At 46.4% G+C, this 20,515-nt stretch overlaps 1 protein-coding gene across 1 annotated transcript in view; it reads left to right on the forward strand.

The window, feature by feature from the left end:
- Positions 1-20,515, forward strand: part of LOC146173625 (uncharacterized) — an 88,453-nt gene that overhangs the window by 29,675 nt on the left and 38,263 nt on the right. Inside the window, exon 2 of the mRNA XM_084583445.1 lies at positions 12,146-12,279. Coding sequence (XP_084439571.1) covers positions 12,146-12,279 — 134 coding nt within the window. The remainder of the gene's footprint in view (positions 1-12,145; positions 12,280-20,515) is intronic.

The raw sequence follows: 20,515 nt of genomic DNA on the forward strand, positions 1-20,515 counted from the left end.
AGGCCTTGACTTTGAATTGGCTTTGAATTTTCGTCTTCATCTTCTTCCCAATGTCTTGCATTCCACCGGTTGGGTTGTGCGCGAGCTTTTCCGAAGTAGTCTTCGTTGTTTTTTTCCGATCATAAACATTCAGTTGATAGTCCAGCCTTGTCCTGTCCTCCTCTTTGCTGTGTCTCGTCTTTTGGCTGGTTAAGTATGAACCCATACCGACGTGCCCAGTCATCAACCTTGTTGAACTTCACGTGAATCCCTCGTGCTCCCAAAAGGAACTTCTCTGCATTGCATGGTGGATGTTCAACCTTTTTCCCTGATAGTGGTCAGCGCCCCTCCGCCTCAGCAAAGCTGCATGGTGTTTCTCTGCCGCCTATGGTGGGGCTTTGGTGGTTATCAGCGAGTAATTACTTCTTTATTGGGACAATTGCTGTTGCATTAAACGTAGATCTAAAATCAGGTTCCCTTTAATTTTTAGCATTGCTTTTAAATGCTGTGTAAAGGAAAAGGCAAAGTTGACGCCTTTTCCACCGAACAATCTTTATGCTGCCTTCAATGTTCAAACACAAAACACGAAATTTCGCGTCCTGTGCGCTACCAACCGGGCTTCTGCAGCTGTCGTTGAGTCTTCTGCTCTCTTAGGTATTTATGATGTGGGCAACGTTTTCTTAACAGGGCTTTTTATGGCCATTCTTATTCACAGCAGCAACCTGGTACGTCCTCATATCGGGAATGTTACGGAGGACGAGATATAACGGGGGGTCAACGCTCTCAAGATTGGGTTAACCAGAATATAAATATCTGAGAAAGTAAAAGGATACCCAGTCGCCAAAGTGGCTCAATTGGCAGAATATCCAAGAAATTATTCTAAGCTGGTCAGTGGGCAACACCTGATTACCCTTTTTGTTTTAAGCGCATTTTCTAACTAATAATATTTATGATATATTATATTTTTCAAATAAATATACCGACAATAACTATGTCCTTATCACTTATGAAGTGAGGCAGTCAGGAAAAACCTTGACAATTCAGAGTGAGTAGTTTGCAGCTTCCTTAGTACAAAAATAAAACATGCTAGTATAGCCACTTAACAAAATAGGCGCAATGAACAAGCTGATAATTTTATCTCCAAGTATAACTCATTCTAGAAATTAAATATTCCTAACACCGTGAAGACACCTTTGTCAGTCTGTCGCAGTCTCTCGCTCAATATTCGCTGCTAATCTTATTCAGCCCCGTGAACTGTCTCAGTCCAAGGAGCGTGTGATAAAGATACAAAAGAATGCATTCTCTCTTCTAGCGATGTGGCTTGACTCATTTCTTCGAAGGCAAATATTCCTCGAAGCCACAACCTTGCAAAAAATTATGATTATTCTTACTAAAGTTCTGATGACATGGAAAGGCTTCGAGAATGCGTCACTAAATACGTTTGAAGGGTTATTCGAATAGAGCAAGCCAGCTAACCATTCTGTTGCAGATTCAGCTGCTTGAGCAAACCGTGTCTGCGTACTGCTACGAAAGGGCACGCCTTCGTAGAACTGGTCCGGACATGCCAAAAACATTTTGATGCAAACTATGAGAATCAGTGCTTGATTGTTGTCATCCACAGGCCATATAAAGGCTCACAGTATTTCCGAAATGAAACATGAGCACGCGAGAAACATCCAAATACTCCAGCTGCCCCCCCCCCCCCCCCGTATATCCGCCCATCCCATCACTTCTATAATGCTTTCGGACAGTACGATGGTGATCATTGACGTTCAGAGGTCGCCTATTCATTAGTATCTCTGTGGGCTACTCATGTAAAGTCCTAAGAATAGCGTACTCCCTTTAAGAGAAACAAGTAGTTCCACTGTACCACGCCGGCCGCACCATTCATCAGTGCCTACGGGGTTTTGCAATCGATGCTTCATGATCGCATCCTATGAAGCACGGTAATTAAACATATTGTTACGTGGAAGATTTACATTCCCAAAGCTGGCCGCACAACTAACGTTGATGCGGGCACCGTTTTCACAACACTCAGTGTCGTCGTGTTCTCGGAGTCTGTTGCACTTCTTCATCCTCATCACGAACAGCGAATACAGCTAAGTAACACTACCCCCCCCCCCCCCCCCCCGCGGGAAAAGCACACTCCCGGTGCGATCTATGTTAGCGAAATAGAACGTTGATGATAGGGCATTAGACGGGACACATGCACTATTTCGGAGGTTGGAGCTGTGGACGTGGACTTCGGAACCACAGATTCAACTTCGTAGGTGACGTCGGTCACGGGGCGCAAAACACGGTAAGGGCCAGCGTAACGGGGCAAAAGTTTTTCACACAAGCCCACTCGACGGCACGGGAGCCACAGCAAAACGAGAGATCCAGGAGTGTAGTGGACATCACGGTGGCGGCTTTCGTACCGGATCTTTTGAGTCTTAGGATGCAGAGAGCCTGGCATGAGCTATCCGGCGGGCATCATGAGCGCGGGTGACGGCATCACTGGTGTAAGTACTGGTGGCGTCTGCCGCAGGTAGAGAGTTGTCGAAGGGTAGTAACGGGTGTCGGCCAAATAATAAATAAAATGGGGAATATCCAGCGGTAGAATGGACAGATGAATTGTAGGCGAATGTGACAAAGGGGAGATGAACGTCCCAATCTCGATGGTCGTCAGACACATACATGGCCAGCATGTCTGTGAGGATACGGTTTAGACGTTCCGTGAGGCCGCTGGTCTGGGGGTGATATGCGGTGGTGAATTTGTGGCGGACGGAACACGAACGGAGAATTTCGTCAACCACTCGCGACAGGAAACAGCGGCCACGGTCAGTTAGTAGTTCGTGAGGAGCACCATGATGAAGAATTACATTTTCTAGAAGGAAGTCTGCGACGTCTGTGGCGCAGCTGGTCGGGATGGCTCGGTTAATAGCGTACCGAGTAGCGTAATCGGTGGCGACAGCAATCCATTTGTTCCCCGAGGTGAAAACTGGAAAGGGACCAAGGAGGTCAACGCCTATACGGGAAAATGGGTCAGTTGGTATGGGTATCGGCTGCATATGACCTGAAGGCAAAATTGTGGGCTTCTTCCGACGCTGACACAGTTCACACGCGGCAATGTAGTGCTGGACAGAGCGGTAGAGCCGCGGCCAGTAGAAACGTCGGCGCAGGCTGTCGTATGTGCGAGAGACACCCAAGTGGCCAGCCGTGGGAGCATCATGGAACTGTTGAAGGATGGTGGAACGCAGGTGTTGTGGAATGACGAGCAAAAGGTCTGTGCCATCTGGTCGCATATTACGTCGGTATAGGGTGTTCTCGTGGAGCACAAATGAGGCGAGAGATGGGTCAGGGCGGTCGGCGGTAAGACGGAGGATAATGGAATGCAGAGAAGGATCTAGGTGCTGTTCCTTGGCAATGTTGGCAAAGGCGGAGACAGATAAGACATATGCATCATCGTCAGAGTCTGTAGGACTAGGGGAGTCGACGGGATGACGTGACAAACAGTCTGCATCTTGGTGAAGCCGGCCGGACTTGTAGACGACGGAAAAGGTGTATTCTTGTAATCGTAGCGCCCAGCGCCCCAAACGGCCAGTAGGATCTTTGAGAGAGGAAAGCCAGCACAAGGCATGATGGTCTGTTATCACAGTAAAATGGCGGCCAAACAAATAAGGGCGGAATTTCGTAATAGACCAGACAAGCGCCAGGCACTCTCGCTCTGTAATAGAATAATTTTGTTCGGGTGTTGAGAGCAGGCGGTTGGCATACGCAATCACCCTTGTACGGCCGTGTTGTTGCTGAGCGAGAATAGCTCCTATTCCATGGCCACTTGCGTATGTACGGAGTTCAGTATTGGCGGAAGGGTTGAAGTGGGCCAAGACCGGTGGAGTAGTTAGGGCAGCAATAAGCTCTGAGAAAGCTGCAACTTGTTCTGGCCCCCAATAGAATTAAACGTCTTTCTTGAGGAGTTGGGTGAGCGGACGAGCAAGGACTGCGAAGTTCGGGACGAATCGTCGGAAATAGGAACATAGGCCAATGAAGCTTCGGACATCGCTGGATGAACGCGGAGTGGGAAAATCTCTAACGGCACGTATCTTGTCAGGGTCAGGCTGAACACCGAAAGCATTAACCAAGTGACCAAGCACTTTGATTTCCCGATGGCCGAAACTGCATTTCTTTGAGTTGAGTTGAAGGCCGGCGCGGGGGAATAGCTCGAGAATGGTAGAAAGGCGAGAGAGGTGGCTGTCAAAAGTGGACGAGAAAACAATGACGTCGTCTAAGTAACAAAGGCAAGTCGTCCACTTGAAGCCGCGCAGCAATGAGTCCATCATCCGTTCGAAAGTTGCAGGGGCGTTACATAGGCCAAAAGGCATGACTTTAAATTGATAGAGGCCGTCAGGGGTGATGAACGCTGTCTTTTCACGGTCTCTCTCGTCGACAGAAATCTGCCAGTATCCGGAACGAAGGTCGATGGATGAAAAGTAGCTGGCTCCGTGCAAACTATCAAGCGCGTCGTCGATGCGCGGAAGAGGATATACATCTTTTTTGGTTATCTTATTCATATGACGGTAGTCAACGCAGAATCTCCAACTGTTATCCTTCTTCTTGACCAACACGACAGGGGATGCCCAGGGGCTACTGGAATGCTCGATTATGTCGTTCGTTAACATATTTTCGACCTCCGTTTGAATGACGCGTCGCTCGGCAAGCGAAACACGATAGGGCCGCCTGTGGATAGGACTGGCGTCTCCGGTGTCAATGCGGTGGGTTACAACTGCCGTTTGACCCAATGGGCGGGTGCCGAAGTCAAAAAGGTCACTGTAGGTAAACAAAAGCTTGTGTAAATCAGCGGCGAATTCAGGTTGCAGATCAGCTGATATCATGCTGTTAAGCGGATCAGGGCGCGATGTGAACGACGAGGGGGTGTTGGCAGGGACGGCAGTTGTATGACCTGTAGATAGAGCTGAAATGCCACAATCGGTCATCGGTGACAGCGAAGCTAATGAAATTCCCTCGGCCAGTACATGAGTTGAAAAGCTGAAGTTAACGACTGGGAGAGTGGTGCGGTTCTGGGAGATGTGCACAATTAGATGAGGAAGGGTGACGTGCCGCTGCAGCATGACATCAGTGATGGGACAAGCGAGATAGTCGCCATCTGGGACGGGTGGAAATGGCGACATAGGGATGTAAACGGCAGTTTGAGGAGGAAGGCGGCTAAATTGTGCTGATCGAAGTCGGGGTGAGCAGGAGGGGTCTTCAGAGCAGAGCGGAAGGTCCAAGCGAAGTAGGCCGCTAGATCAGTCAATAAGGGCAGAGTGGGCTGTTAAGAAATCAATGCCAAGGATAACGTCGTGGGGGCATTCATGTAGGATGGTGAACAACACTGGGGCATGACGGTCAGCAATTGTAACTCGTGCCGTACACATGCCAACCACGGCAGCAGGGCTGCCATTGGCGACGCGAACTGTGGACGAGACGGCTGGCGTAAGGACTTTCTTGAAGCGACGGCGAAATGAGGAGCTGAGAACGGATAGTTGGGCGCCTGTATCAATTAGAGCAGAAACAGGAACTCCAGCCACAAGGACGTCGATACGGTTATTTTGTAGGGCAGGGGTCAACAGAGGTTTTTCAGTCCGGGTCATAAATGCAGCGTCACCTCCGTGAGCTGCATTGGCTAGTTTTCCGGTACGTGGCCAGAATATGACGGTGCCGAATTGCGGCGAGGAAGAGGAGAACACGAACGTCGTGCTTGCGGGGATGGTGAACGGTTGGCAGCACGGACAGTGGAACCGGGGTCAGCAAGGGTCTGGTCGAGGCAAGGTGGGGAATAGCGAGGGGCATAGTCTCCGCGGCGGTCAACGTAGGTGTACTGACGAGATGGCGTGTACCAGCGACTACGGCAGTGGCGGGAAATGTGGCCAACGCGAGAACAAGTAAAACAGATGGGGCGATTGTCGTGGGTACGCCATTCATTTGGGTTGCGGTAACGATATAGGGGCGAGAAACCGGCGTTGGTTGAGGTGGCAGCAATTACTGGAGGGGCAGGTCCTGAATCCGTGGTGTCGGTGGTGCCGGTAGAAGGAGGCCCAAATTCGCAACCTCTTGGCGAACAACAGTATTAATAAGTGATATGGTAGCCAGGGTGTTGTCGGATGTATGCGACAGCGAGGCCGCGGGAGTCATTGCCTCAAGCTCTTGGCGGACAATTCGTGTCAAAGTGCTGTCGTTAGCAGGCGGTCGAGGAGTCGGGATATCGATACAGGAGGAGCTAGCAGCCGTGTTCGGCAGCCGGTCAAAACGGTGAGATATGCTCCTCTGTTTCGCCTGCTCGAAACGTCGGCACACCTGTAGCACAGAGTCCATGGTGGAGCAATCCCTGCACAACAGGAGGTTGAAAGCATCGTCGGCAATGCCTTTTACTATATGGCCGACTTTATCCTCCTCAGGCATGCCTTGGTCGACTTTGCGGCCTAGAGACAGGAGGTCTTGGATGTAAGTGAGATAAGACTCCGTAGACGTTTGGGCCCCAGAGGCGAGCACTTTTTTGGCGGCAATGTAGCGGCCAATAGGCTTTCCGAATAGGTCGTGCAGCTGCTGTTTGCAAATATCCCAAGATGTTAGCTCGTCTTCGTGGGTTTCAAACCGCACCCGCGTGGTCCCAGCCAAGTAAAATATTACATTCGCGAGTTCGAGTGTTGCATCCCACCTGTTGTGCTTGCTCACGCGCTCGTATAGGGCTAGCAAGTCGTCTACGTCGACGTCGTCGGTCCCGCAGAAGGTTCCGGGATCACAGGGGTGGGCCATTACAACAGCAGGTGCGGCGGCTGTAGAGGTAGAGGCGTCGGTAGTCATCATGGTGGTTCCGATGTGGCGGCCGCTGCGGAGATCCAGCTTGTGACAGGGTATCGAATAGATTCACCTCCACCAAGAGATGTTTCGTGGAAGATTTAGTCCCAAAGATGTCCGCACAACTAACGTTGATGAGGGCACCGTTTTCACAACACTCAGTGTCGTCGTCTTCTCGGAGTCTCTTGCACTTGTTCATCCTCATCACGAACAGCGAATACAGCTAAGTAACAATATATTTAGCTTAGACCACAAATCTTCAAGCCACCTGTCGTGCTGCCCATCACCGGTCAGCACAATATTTGCGTCACCGGCCTGAATCTACACTCTGGCTATGTGGGGAGGGTCTCCAATCACTCACAAGGATAACTTAACACAGGAACCTCTAGATTCCATGATTTTCGTAAGAGAAGCGACCGAAATTAAGCGACCAAGATCATGCTGCTTAATTACACCAACAGATCCAACACTACTCTGCGAGCGCGAAGTGATCTGACTTGAAACAGGCTAGCTTACCAGCGAAATGGCACAACGTGCCTCAGGAGCAGTCACAGGGAACGCTATAGCCGGGATAGGAATCTGAAAACAACGCGAAAGCAAAGATGCAAACAACCGACTTGAAATTGCTATCCAATGATCATATCGGTACTTAGGTGGGCGCAGGCACCAATTATTCTGTGGTCGATGAAAGTTTCATAGATGACATCAGGACGCTAGCGGCACTTTGCCACTGCAACTGGTGTCCTTGTTTTTCCTTCGGGGTGAAGCATCTACATAAAACCTAAAAGGACAGGCACAGCTAGGGCTACGTTTATTGCAACGTACAGCGTTCACTCGCGTGACAATGCCTTACCAGCCGAGAAGCAAATAGTTTTATTTGCTGACAGGCATTCTCAGCTTTCCATGCTTCACACCCGCGCTCGACAGAATTTACTGCCTGCTTTGCTCTCTATAGTCATTTTCATGGGGGCGATGTCGACATGCTAATGGCTGAAATACCCACTTCATCGTATAACGGCCATGCTCCACCCAGAGAACGAATAATTGTGATGTGGCATGGCAGAAAGCATGAGGCAGCGAAACCACACAACAGGAGGTTGCGTACAAAAGTAACCATACCACGAACATGGAAGGCACAATGGTATGGCAATAACAGAATACGCCGGCGAGAAAGCAAGGCTGACAATAAATGAAGCAGATGTGCTAATATAAGAAGGGCTCGGACGGAATGCATAATTTTCGAGTGCGCTGTTCATGCAGTGGCCGAAGGGCAGTAAGGCAACGACGAGACGCTGCGAGTATAGCGTATGCACGCACACACATCATGAAGCAAGTGTGGGAAGCCATGATATCGACAGAAGGACGCCTTGCCGCCAATTATCGGACTGGCAGAAGTAGGTAACTTGACTCTGACGTGCGGTCTATGGCGAATGTTCCTAGTGCGCTGTATTGCGATGATGTGCGGATGGTACCAAAAGCAGAAGCGAAGCGAGCAGCAAGCAATAAAGTCCGCGTAGGAGACAAAGCGAAGTGGTGTAATTGATTTCACAATAATATTTACTGCTGATTGTGAATTATTCGCGGAGAGACAAGGAATGTAGTATTATATTTTAACAAATTATCGCCAAGCAGCTGAGCTGTCGAAGGTGTGCCGAAAGCCACGTAACGTAGATCAGTGCTCATTACTGGCAGCTGCTCAGCAGAGGAACCAGAAAGATCAAGTGCGTGATCATTCGCACAGAAGTCCCCAGCACAAGCACTTGAAAAATAGTGATGAATCGTATGACTAACACCCAAAGAGAGGCATATTTCCTGTGCAGTAAAAGCTTTCGAAAACTGCAGATGTTTGAAGGCCGATGTGTATGAAAACGCCAAGCGTTAAGTCCTAATGGATGAAAAGACTGCGTGGACGATAATGGACTACCGAATTACACGATCCCTTCTGCCTCGTAGAATCAGAACGTTCAGTGCGCTTCACATAACGACTGAAGTATTACAAAGGGCTGATAAGTTTCACCTTTCTCTCCCGGAATTCCGTAGGGCTGAGGTGTACGGGATAAAAAATGGGAGCGGCTAAAGGAAGGAACTATATATCAGGCTACCCTGATGTTGGTTGCAGAGGCTGTGTGAAAGGTATGGTCCCCAGAAGTGAGATGCAGGAGCACATCTGGGCGACGCAAACTGAGTACTCAAAGTTTTTGGAGGTAACCCTGTTTTTAGTGCGCGATAATCGCTGCTCGAAGAATGCGTATCCTGTCACCATGATTCTCCTGCATGGACTACCTTGATAAGAGTGCAAATAATCAATCAACCTCTTATAAAAGCCTAATATGCTGAATGAGAGTGAAAGTGTTCCTATCCCAGTGGAGCCCATGATGTCCCTGTGGGTAGAGCTCACTATAAGATCGCAGAAAATGGCGCCGAGGAACTACCTAATTGTTGTAAAGACGAGTATTAACAGCCGGAGATGTACCGAGAAGTATGTTCATCAAAGGAGCGAGTACCCGCTTCTTAAATCGAAAAGCTTGATAGCTGCTAATGAACATGAGTGAGGAATTGAGTCGCACATCATTGCCCATCTTCACCAGTCCTCTTTAGAAGCACAAAACGCATCAGCCTTCTTTCACGGGACACATCAAAACAAAATAGAGAGTTCACCAAGACCCATATAGAGCTGTTACTACCGCATAATATCCAAGCTTTCCAACAAAAAAAAGCTTCAGTCAGATTTTTGATGAAGTGATAGTATTTCCGAATACCAGCCTAACCAAATCTGAACTTGCTGGCAAATACCGACAGGCTATTAACACAGCGAAAGCCGGAAGCGGAAGCCTTGGAGGAACTGCCAGTCGTTTAATGTCCCCTCCTGTCCTTAGGCATTTCGATGAAAAGCGTACGATGTTCAATATTAATATAGATATCGAGTGGGTCCCTTATTCAGGAATACTGCGGATAGAAGACGTTTACCGTGCACGCTCGCCGCGCTGCCTCTGGATGGTCAAAACAAACTTTACACGTACGAGAACGATTGTCTCACTGCCATCTAGCTGTCACGTATCACGGTACACTGTGTTGGAACAAGGCTTTCCGGCCACATTTTTCAATGCAGGATTGTCCTCCGGGAGTTTGATGTAAAGTCGTCTGCAAGTCTGGCTGTTGTAGAAGGCCTAGCACGAGATCCTGTATGACAGCCGCAGGACGAGAATAATTGGGCAACCTCCTTGGAGCCTTCAGACACCACTTCCGTTGGGCTGCTCCAAATTTCAACCCTGCGCTGCAGCCAGACTAGGCTGCCGGCCAGCCAATTCCTTTTCATCCTTTCGAAAAGTTCTTTTTGGACTAGCCTAATTATTTATATATAACAGAGCCCTCATGAAAAGGAAAGACTCACCTAAAAATACCCCTAGCGTGTTGTCTCTACGAACCTTCTAACGAAATTCAATATGTGTCTCTTATAAGCCAACTGTTCACCTTCTTGTCTTCACTCGCACTCTTCGCGTTAAGAGGAAACATTGTCACTTGTCTCACAATTGCACGCACGTCCTACACTGTTCATGGGATTTTGTGAATGCCAATGCCTCAGAAAAAGACCTCCGCGGCCACTAATCTGGGACATAGTGGCATGAAATTAGATTGACCTTTTCCAAAGTCCCCATACAGAATAAAGTAGAAATTTAGCTTCAGGGTAATAAAACCTCTACGTAGAAAAACGTGCCCCGCAAGTGGTACTAGAGCTGTGTACGGGCTCCGGCCGTCCCGAAAGTCCATACCCGACCCGGCCTGCGGGCCGATTGACCGGGCCAATTTACATCTCTCTCGGGAAAGCCGGGCTGGGCCAGACATCCAGATCACGAAAAAATGCAACCTTTTCAAAAACGCGAATACGGATATAGTGCGATAAGCGTCTAGAACGCACAGCAATTGCCCGCGTCTTTCCCACGCCAGAGCTTCCGAGGTCTTTGCCCGGCGTCAGCCCGCCTTTCCTCCCCGCCTTCTCGCAGCGAAAGGATATTTGGTAGCCGTCACTGACCGAGCAGAGGGGCTGCTTGTTGGCTATATAGTTTCGAGTTTCGAATCTCCGCTTTGGTAACATCGGCGCAGATTAGGTATTCGTTTCAAGATATACACCATGCTGTCGCCTATCAAAAGTTTTTGTTGTGGCTTACTCCTATACTTCGACATTTGAAGCGGGACTCAGCTCAAAGCATCTGCAGTGCAAGAGTTTCCTCTTGTTTCTCTTGATCCGAAATGTTCACACAAAAGGCTAACGATGAGCCAGGCTAGCGCCCCGAGTACTTATCAGAAAAACCAACCCCCTTTTTTATGTTCAGAGCTAGCCCACTTTTGAAGAAGCAAAAAGCTGCTGTGAAAGATGTTTTTATTTATAAATTATGAGCATACTTCAGTAAATATTTGAATGTACTTGATTGACATGTAAACCCATTTTACGTTTTAGGTCTCAGGCCCTTGGCTTTATTTGTTGGCGACACAAGACGCTACCAGTTTCATTTTAAATAATTTCAGCAAAGTTTGATTTTTGCCCTATAGTTGTGAATTTGCTTTATGCGCCTTATCTTGAAGTTACGATGGATTTTTTTAACTGAGCACATGCGAGAGTTGCACCAATATGTTGATCGAGGTCTGCCGAAAAGGTTGCTTGTTCTTATCGCCACTGAGGTTTAGATTTGTTTGTGGGCGCAAGTCAAAGAAATAGATTGTTTCGTTGCGGAAGCCTTTGTCCATCTTCCTTAATACTTCAGAGCCGCTACCACTGCCGGAAAATACTCGATTGATATTCTATTCGGGCTTTATTACGCTACTTGCATACGATTTGGTTTCAAAGGATTATGTTTTCGCACCCCTATGCCTCATTATGATTCAGGCATTTGTCGTTGCGTTACATACGAATAAAATATTAGAATGTATTTTTTTTCCGCCAAAAAAAAACCACGCGGCTGCGGAATGATACTTCATATCAATAATATCAGCTTTGTTAGCGCTTTGAATAAATGATCGCTTGAAAGGAATTACTATTGGCTCCTCCAGTATAAAAGGCGATTATCGATGACACCGAGCTGATTGGATAGCACCCAATACTACTACAAGTCTTCGCCAAACATAAGCGCTCGCGAGAAGCTGACAGAAGTGTTGGTAATGTTCGGATCTTTTAACGCCAAGTGCGAAGGTAAACAAGGTTGTTCTCGCCCAAATCGCTGGCAGGCACTTTTTTGAAGCTTTGACTCAGTTTTAAGAGAGGAGCGGTCGTGAAATTTGACGAGTTGTGAAATGCGCTCCGCAAATGCTATGAATATGTTTTTATTTTATATTGCAGACCGCAGACCAGAGGAAGAAATTGGCAAAGGCGTTCATGTGAAAGTCCGAGTGTGGTACGACTCATCTTACGAAAAGCAATTTAATGGAGAAACGGAAAATTTCACAAAAAGTTTCACAGCTCTTTTTGCAAAGGTAATGACAGGCGATTTCTACAAATCTTCCTACATAAATGGTTTATTTTGATATTTCAGATCAGAGCCACTATAACATAGTGCTTATAAATAAAAACGAATCGTTTACATTGACATAATTTTGCTAGTGGTCTGGAAATCTAACAATTACTCAAAGTGATTTCTCTATTCTTAATGGTATTTCTTTTTATTTATTCTTTCATCTTTATATCTTTAGGATTGAAGCAGTCGTAAAGACATCGTTTAGTTCTAGCGCATGTCTTTGTTTTGTACACAAAAAAGGCTTCCGATCCGAGCTGGCTACTGTCGCTTGCTTTGTTGGTTGAACCATTTCACAATAGCTTTACATGACCTTTACAAATTGATTTATATATTTTAATTTTACATGGTGAAGACCATTTAATTGTAGCAAGCACAAGAGACATATTTCAAATCAAAGTGCACTAGCTGCGGTTCTAAAGAGCATTGGTTATAACCAATGACAAAGTACAAGAAAAATGTTCTACGCATACTTCAACAAAACAAGTTTCGATACTAACCTGCATCGGAAGAACCGGAAGAGGACATGGAAAAGCCCTAGTGAGGAGAATAAAACTGAAATAAACTTCTCACTGTGTTCTAACCATGGCATTAGAGGTAACCATGGATGTAGAGGTAATCGGAAAGGTTTGACGCAGTGACCACAGGCGGGTAAGGTCTTGTTTTAGGTTACGTTTGAAGAGGGAAAGAATGTTATTAGTAAGGAAGGAGTTTATCAAAGATAGAGGGATAAGGGGGAATGAAGATGAATTCAGGATCTCGCTACAAAATAATTATGCAGTTTAACCGAGGATGGCGACCATAATTTAAAGGCGATGAACGATACCTTCAGACATATCATCACTGAGGGCGCGGTAGAAATTGGAAGTCGGGGAGTGATAGGATATCGAAAAATTATATAAGCACATGCTAGGTTTTAATAAGAAAGGCAAAAATAATAAAGCCTCCAGCCCAACAGACAGGATACAACAGGCAGAGCTATCAAAGGTAACCAATAGGTACAAGTTGTTCGAAATAAGGAAGTTGTGGCGACACACACTGCGCATATTTCCGCGCAGCCTCCTCTTTGTTATCATGCGTCCGTCCCAGCGTAACGCAGCCACACGCTGGATTGCCTTATCGATAAGCCACAGCGCCACCGCTACGTCACCCGAGGCATGCCTCACCGACGGCGGCTGCAAAAACAGGCTGCTCGGCTGAAAAGCCCGGCTTTTCCCTTCCGCTGCTCACCCGAGTGTAGCATTGGTATGCTCGTCCGCTGTTGCTGCTAACTGAATAAACAGTAAAGTTTTTATGCTGTGATTTTTTCAGTATATTCTATATTCCTTGGTATATTCCTCGGGATATTATTGGTAGAAGACGCATACCAGCGGCTCCTCGTCGCTCGGATTGCCTTCTTAACCAAGGAGCCGCTAAGGATGGATCCAAAATTAGGCACTTGCCTTAAACGCCTCATTGAGATTAGGAAGCATTGAGGGCTCGTCGCGGAAGTTAAGACGTAAGTCATGGAGCGTTCTTAAATTGGGCCCCAAGAGGCCGAGGAGTTCTATACGTAACGACATAGTAGTAGTCAGGACAATTATGAGATTGACAATAATGAAAAGTAATCAGACGTTCTTTGCAGTGATGACGGACGAGGGCAAGATACCTTTAGAAACTAAGAAACTGTTCAAAGTAGCTGGAGAGAATCAAGTAACTACAGATTTGTTGAAGGACGGGGGCATAAGGGTTCTAAGAAAACTGGCCGCCCTGTATACGCAATGCTTGGTGTCATCGATGGTATCGTAATCATAGAAGAACGGTAAAATTATCTTTGTTCACAAAAAGGGGACGATAAAGACATAAGCATTTAAGACCAAATAGCGTACGATCTGTTACGTACAAGGTATCTACTAAGGTAATCGGTAACAGAATCAGGAGAACCTTAGATTTCAATCAGGTAAAGGTTCAAGCAGTCTTTCGGACAGGGTACTATATCATCGATCATGTCCATACCATCCATGCCATACCTTCAACGAGGTAATAAAAAAAAATGCTCGAAATATAACCGCCCTTATAGGCTTCCAAAGAACCGCGCGGGGGCGCTGCTGCTTCTGAAGCGAACCGCCTTATAGGGCAGAAAAATAGAAACTGGGAATATCGGGCCCGTGCCAGCCGCGTGTTCTCTTAGCACTGCCACATTTCCTTTCCCTTCCGAGCGCGTCCAGAGCTCTCGCGCCGCATCTTCGGTGCGTCGCAGTGTACCGTCAGAGGCGCGGCTAGAGGAAAATCTGCTTGTTGGACTTATTTTCGGTAAATTGAATGTGAATAAGGTCTCAAAGTTCGTTGGGAATGTGTTCTCTCCGAAGCAGACATTAGATAACTATGGTAGATACTGGGCGCGATGGCCGCTTCGAAATCATTTGCGGTAGTCATTTTAAGGTAAAGCTTATACAGCTCGTTCGCTCGAAAAGCCACCAGTGTAGTAGTAGTAGCCGCACCACATATCGGAAATATTCGAGGGCTCCGTAAAAAGCTACCATTGTAGTTTGTGCTTCTGGTGGTTGACTGATTTCTAGTAAGAGGCGATGGCGAGTTTATGAAATTAATGTAACTAATGTGAGACTGAAAGTAATAAAAGAGATGAAAAAATGAAGATGTGGTTGTAATGAGTTATATGCTGAGAATACAACGGAAGTACTTCGTGATGCTAAGTAAAATATGTAATGCAAATGTGAAAATGTGTGACAGATAATAATTTCAAGTAATGAAATATAAAACTGCATTGAGAGGTGTCAAACTGCTTAGAATATGGACAACTAGTGTTCGCCGATGCTAACTTTAGGTTTATAAATAACAATAAATAGAAAAAAATAAATAAAACGTGTAAAAGACCCGCCGTGTGTGTGTGCGTGTGTGTGTGTGTGTGTGTGCGTGCGTGCGTGCGTGCTTGAAACATTATCGTGTCATGCCCATAACGGGAGAGCCTAATTGTCCCCTAATTTTTGGTTGGTTAGTTGGTTTGTTTTACGGGCTTTAGTGTCCCAAAGCGACTCAGGCTATGGGAAATGGCGTAATTGAAGCCTCTGGAAATTTCGACCGCAGTGGGTTTTTTAGAACGCATAACGTCGGAAAGCTCACGGACACCTTGCTTTTCTTTCCGGCTGCATCGAAATCTATTTATTATCATATGCTCGAAATACTGAACGCTCTATACGCACTACGAATCAAAGCATGCAATGGCGCACTCGATCGGCGTTCTGCGGTGTCGAGCATGAAGTTCATACTTTATTTCTTTTCATATACATCAATGTATAAGCAATAGTGCTCTATTTGGGATGATATTTAATTGCGCACTGAAGGCATTTTTCTGTGGTAGTGGTATCTATGAACTGAAAAGCCCTTGAAGCCAAGCGACATGCGTTCTCCATACGTAGACATATTAACCGCTGAACTGTTCATGAGGCAGTGGAATGCTTACGCTCTGAAAAGGTAGGCTAGATTCGAAGCTAAGCTGGGAAGCTAGCTCCGACGAAGCTTGTCGCACCTATTTCGGCTCTCACGCCATGCTTGAACCTGAATGTTTTCAGAATATGGGCTATACTGGTGCACAACTGGCTGCTAAAACGCAGAGTTCAGTGCCGATGGGTTTAGTCTAGTGCACGCGATGAATGCGCGTAAGTAGCAGAGAGCAAACACATGCGCAACGTTGTTAAGAAAATTTATAAGAGGTTTTAGTGCTGTAGGGCTCTTTGCATCCGCTCTCTGACGCTCTCTGAGGATTGCACAAGGATACTAACAAAGTTAGCATTTGCTGAGGAAAGGTTGGGAAGCAAATAGCACCTTTAAGAGTGCGATAAAAGTCAACGCTAGATCACATTTGTTTAATCAGAGCGGGCAAGATCATTCCATTCAAAGTTAGAGTTTTTCTTTCGAGACGAAAGCTTCCATTACAAAGCTTGAACTTACGCAGATTTGCAAAACGAAGTTGCGGTGGCCTTCATTTAAATTGTAACGAATTAAAGTTCGTGCACCAGTAGGGCAATTGCTCGCGAGCCGGGAAAACATTGATGATATAAATACAGGGCTTTGGTAAAATCAATTGGTCAGTTCGGAACCAACGAGGAATCCTTTCTGGCAGTTAACAGTTCATTTTTAATTCAATAGCAGCTTCCACTTTTCGAACGAACCATCAGCCTTTTCACCTCTCATCTCACCCTTGACAGCTGGCAAGGAGACTAGCATCCTTGAATGGAGAGCTACTAAATCAAGTGTTATTAACTTTTCGTACAAATTCATTTACTGAGAGAAAGCGTGTGCCAGGCGCCGCTCCCCTCCTACTCTCTGCTCGGACTAAATAGCGCGTACGCGCGCGAGCTACTAATGCGACCGCTGGCGCCAGGCCGGCAGCGCCCGCCGCGTTCTTTTCCAGTCAAAGCCTCCGCGGCCTCGACGTCTCACCGCCAAGGGAGGCCCGGCGCTGGCGTCGCGCGGTGAGACATGGCCTTGGGTTTTCAATACACAGAATTCATTGATGAAGAGACTGCATTTGACTCAAGAGAAACCTCGGCAGTCCCTGAGGCATTGCGAAATCATCGTGAAGACAAGCCGCATTTAAAAGCACTGGAAGACATCTATAGTGGCTGCGCAGCAATCGTAGTTCTGCATAAAGACAGTAACGAAATTCTTATAAAGAAAGGGGTTAGTGAAGGAGACACTATTTCCCAATAATATTCATAGCTTGCTGAGAGCGAAGTGTTCAGAGATTTGGAAAGGCTGCAGTTAGGGATAACGGTGGAAGGAGACTACCTAGGTAATATGCGATCCACTGATGACGTTGCACTGCAAAGTAACTCAGGGGATATAAAGTGTAAAGAAGAATTCATAACCTACACAAAAAGAGCAGGAATGTAGGCCGGAAAATCTACATGCAGAAGACTTAAGTATTGTTTAACAGCGTTGGGAGGGAAGACCAGCCTGCATTAGGCAGTAAAGCACGGCAGTGTTAGGCAAATACGTCTGTTTAGGAGAGGTAGTAATCGCAGATCCCGGTTATGAAATTGAAATAACTGGGAGAATAAGACTGGGATGGGGCGAATTCGCCAAGTACACAAGGATTGTGTCTTGCAGCTTACCGGTATCGTTCAATAGTTAAGCTTATAACAGTTGTATCTTACCTGTACTCATATAAGGGGCTGATATATAGAGGCTAACAAAAAAGGTTCTACTTAAGTTGAGGGCAACGCAGAGGGGTATAAACGAAAAATGGTAGTTTTAATGTTAAGAGATAGGAAGCGTACCGTGCTGGTCACAGAAATAACTCAAGTTAATAATATTCCGGTGCAAATCAAAAAGAACCAATGGGCATGGGCAGGACATATAGTGCGAGGAGAGGAAAATCGATATCTGTTCATGGTTAAAGTTGGATTCTAAGGGTGTGCAAGCGTTGCGGGGCAACATAAAGTTAGTTGGGCGAATTATATAAAGTTCTCCATGCGTCAAGTGGATGCAGCTAACACAGGACTGGGATAAGAGGAGGATGATGAGAGAGGCGTTCGCACTGCAATGGGTATATTGCAGCTGATAGTGATGATACATGCATCAAAAATCTTCAGGCGAAGAGAAACGTTGTACATAACACACTATATGCAGTGTCAATGATTGTTCATTCACTTCTCGAATAGATGACGGGATTCATACGGCCGTGCTTTCCAATGTACCTATAGACTCCTGTTCGAGCAAAAATGGCACCAATGGTCCCTAGGCTGCACTTACGACTTATGCATTTGAATGTATTCTTCTAGTACCATTGCTATAATTTTGAAAAATGAACTGACTTTCTAAGCTTAAAGAGTGGACAAAATTATGCATCGTGTTAATAAATACGCCTTTACTATCTTTCTGTTCAAGCGGCCCTCGAGGCCTGTTTTTCGTTTCAGAGACCAACCTGCATATGAATCGCTCCTTCAGTGGACTAGAAAAGAACAAGTTTTCACGATTATCTCGAGTCGACAAAAATACTACCTTGCGCGATCCTCTACCGCCACCGCAATTGGCGGACGTCGCACCGTCGCACGTCGCATGGCGCACGTCGCACCGTTCGCTCAGTGCGTGGATTTTGTACAATCGGTATACCAAGGTTTTCCCGACAGTGGATACAGTGAGGATGCACCGAACGCATTTCTAAAGCATCGGCTGAGAGTGACAGCGACTCAGAATTTCGGGCAAGTTATTGTTTTAAGAGCGTGGCTGTGGCTAGCTTCCTGCCGTTTCTGCTACTAAAGCCAAGCATAAATAACTGCGATCAGCCGCCGACACCCGTGCTGTACTTCATCCTGCGATCATTATTCTGAGGTGCGGTCACATTTATTATCTTAATCAGGTACGTGAGCAAGGTTTCGGAGCCGACACAGTGCAGTGATGAAGCGCTATTTGACGGTTAATGGTGAGCTCGTCTTGCGTGCTAGCTTCGAAGAGAGCGGTGAACTTGTTGGAAACAGAGGTTTGCACAAAGTAAGCTGAGGGGCACCAGAGTCACATTTGAGCTGTGCAGATCTGTGCGGCACCTCATGCTTCAATGGATTGCCCGTCACCTGAGGGCACGTAGTACTTCTACGGTGGAATATTCGAGATCGCGAAACGGTATGGCTTGTCTAGCAGGTTTTCAGTTACAGCTGCCAACTTTTTTGAAAACCACAGGCAGCATTTGCTGCTGGAGAGTCAAATTCAGTGTCCATGCGCTACAACCCGTTGCTAAGTAGCACGCATGTTTTCACAGCTAGCCGTTCTAGCCCCTCCGAATGCAAAGGGAGGGTGTAAAAGAAAGTTTTAGAACAAACCAAAATAAACACAAGAATTCACACCACTTCTTAAAGTTTTAGTTACCTTTAACGCAATTCTACCTCATCATCAGTGACATTTTCCAGTTGTGAAAGCGTTTTAGGCAATGTTTAATAGCCACCTTTTACATGAAGCCCACCAAACAGGTTTTTCAAGGTTGTAAACGCCATAGTAATTTGTGAAAGTTGTTTGAAAAGATCGACATAAAATGAGTGTGTTATACATCGAAGCACGCAGTTTTCGGGCCATATCTTGGCCTTAAGCTCGTTCTCATAAGCCATGTGCTGTGCTTCGAACGGAGGAGGATGTTTCGAGAAGACCTTGTCAAAGAAAACGCCAAGAAGTGTTTATGAATCTCAAATTGGACCCTGGAGTGGAGGTGGAACACCCAGTGGAGGCGCGTTTGTGAATAGAGCCATATATGCAGATTTTATTTCAAATCTGTCCTAATGAATTTACGTGAAAATATAAATCGGATCGTTCAGTTTGTCGGATCGTTTAGTGTTTGTCACTAACGACATAAAGCAGTTGGTTATTTCAGAGATGTACAACGGGGGGGGGGGGGGGGGGCGTTTTCACATTTATGATTTAAGACACCGTTAAAATGATTTCAATCCTCCAAACGAACCAGTATCTAATTCCTCAGACAAAAAGGTGCATATTTCCTTGACTAACTGGGCCTCCAGGTCTAAAATGAGCAGAGCCGCCTCCCACCCTCCCTAGTTGGCTGACATACAATTTTGATATTTTTGTTTTCGTGGCACTACCATACCATATGGTGTGCTCCTGCATGCTGCATTGCCTGCATGTAGCCAAAGCATCTGCATGCTTCCCACGAAATTTGTTCCTACCGCTGAATGTCGAGTCCATGCATTTTATTATGTCAGGATTTAGAAACAGCATGGTTTTGAGCCATCTAAAGTGCCACTCTTCGGATGAATTGGGCCGGTAATTTAGCAGATTTTCAGTAGTTGCAAAAACGTCCCCTTCGGAATAAAGCTATGAACTGTTTGTCCATTTTAAGAATTATGGCTGGAAGTTTAACTGGACCTGCTGATTTTTGTGTCTTGTCAAAAGGGTAGGTTTGGTTTGGTTTATGAGGTTTAACGTCCCAAAGCGACTTAGGCTATGAGAGACGCCGTAGTGGAGGACAACGGAAATTTCGACCACCTGGGGTTCTTTAACGTGCACTGACATCGCACAGCACACGGGCACCTTGCTTTTTGCCTCCACCGAAAAGCGGCTGCCGAGGTTAACGATATATCCCAAGAATGGCATATTGACACATTATATTTATAGAATACAACGGAGGCTGACAAGGGCGATTGAGGAAGACGACAATGTTAAACAGTGTAAGATGAATGGCCTGCTGAGATCGC

This window comes from Amblyomma maculatum, chromosome 11 (assembly GCF_055883805.1).
Source record: "Amblyomma maculatum isolate TAMU_Amacu chromosome 11, ASM5588380v1, whole genome shotgun sequence".
Taxonomy (NCBI): domain Eukaryota; kingdom Metazoa; phylum Arthropoda; class Arachnida; order Ixodida; family Ixodidae; genus Amblyomma; species Amblyomma maculatum.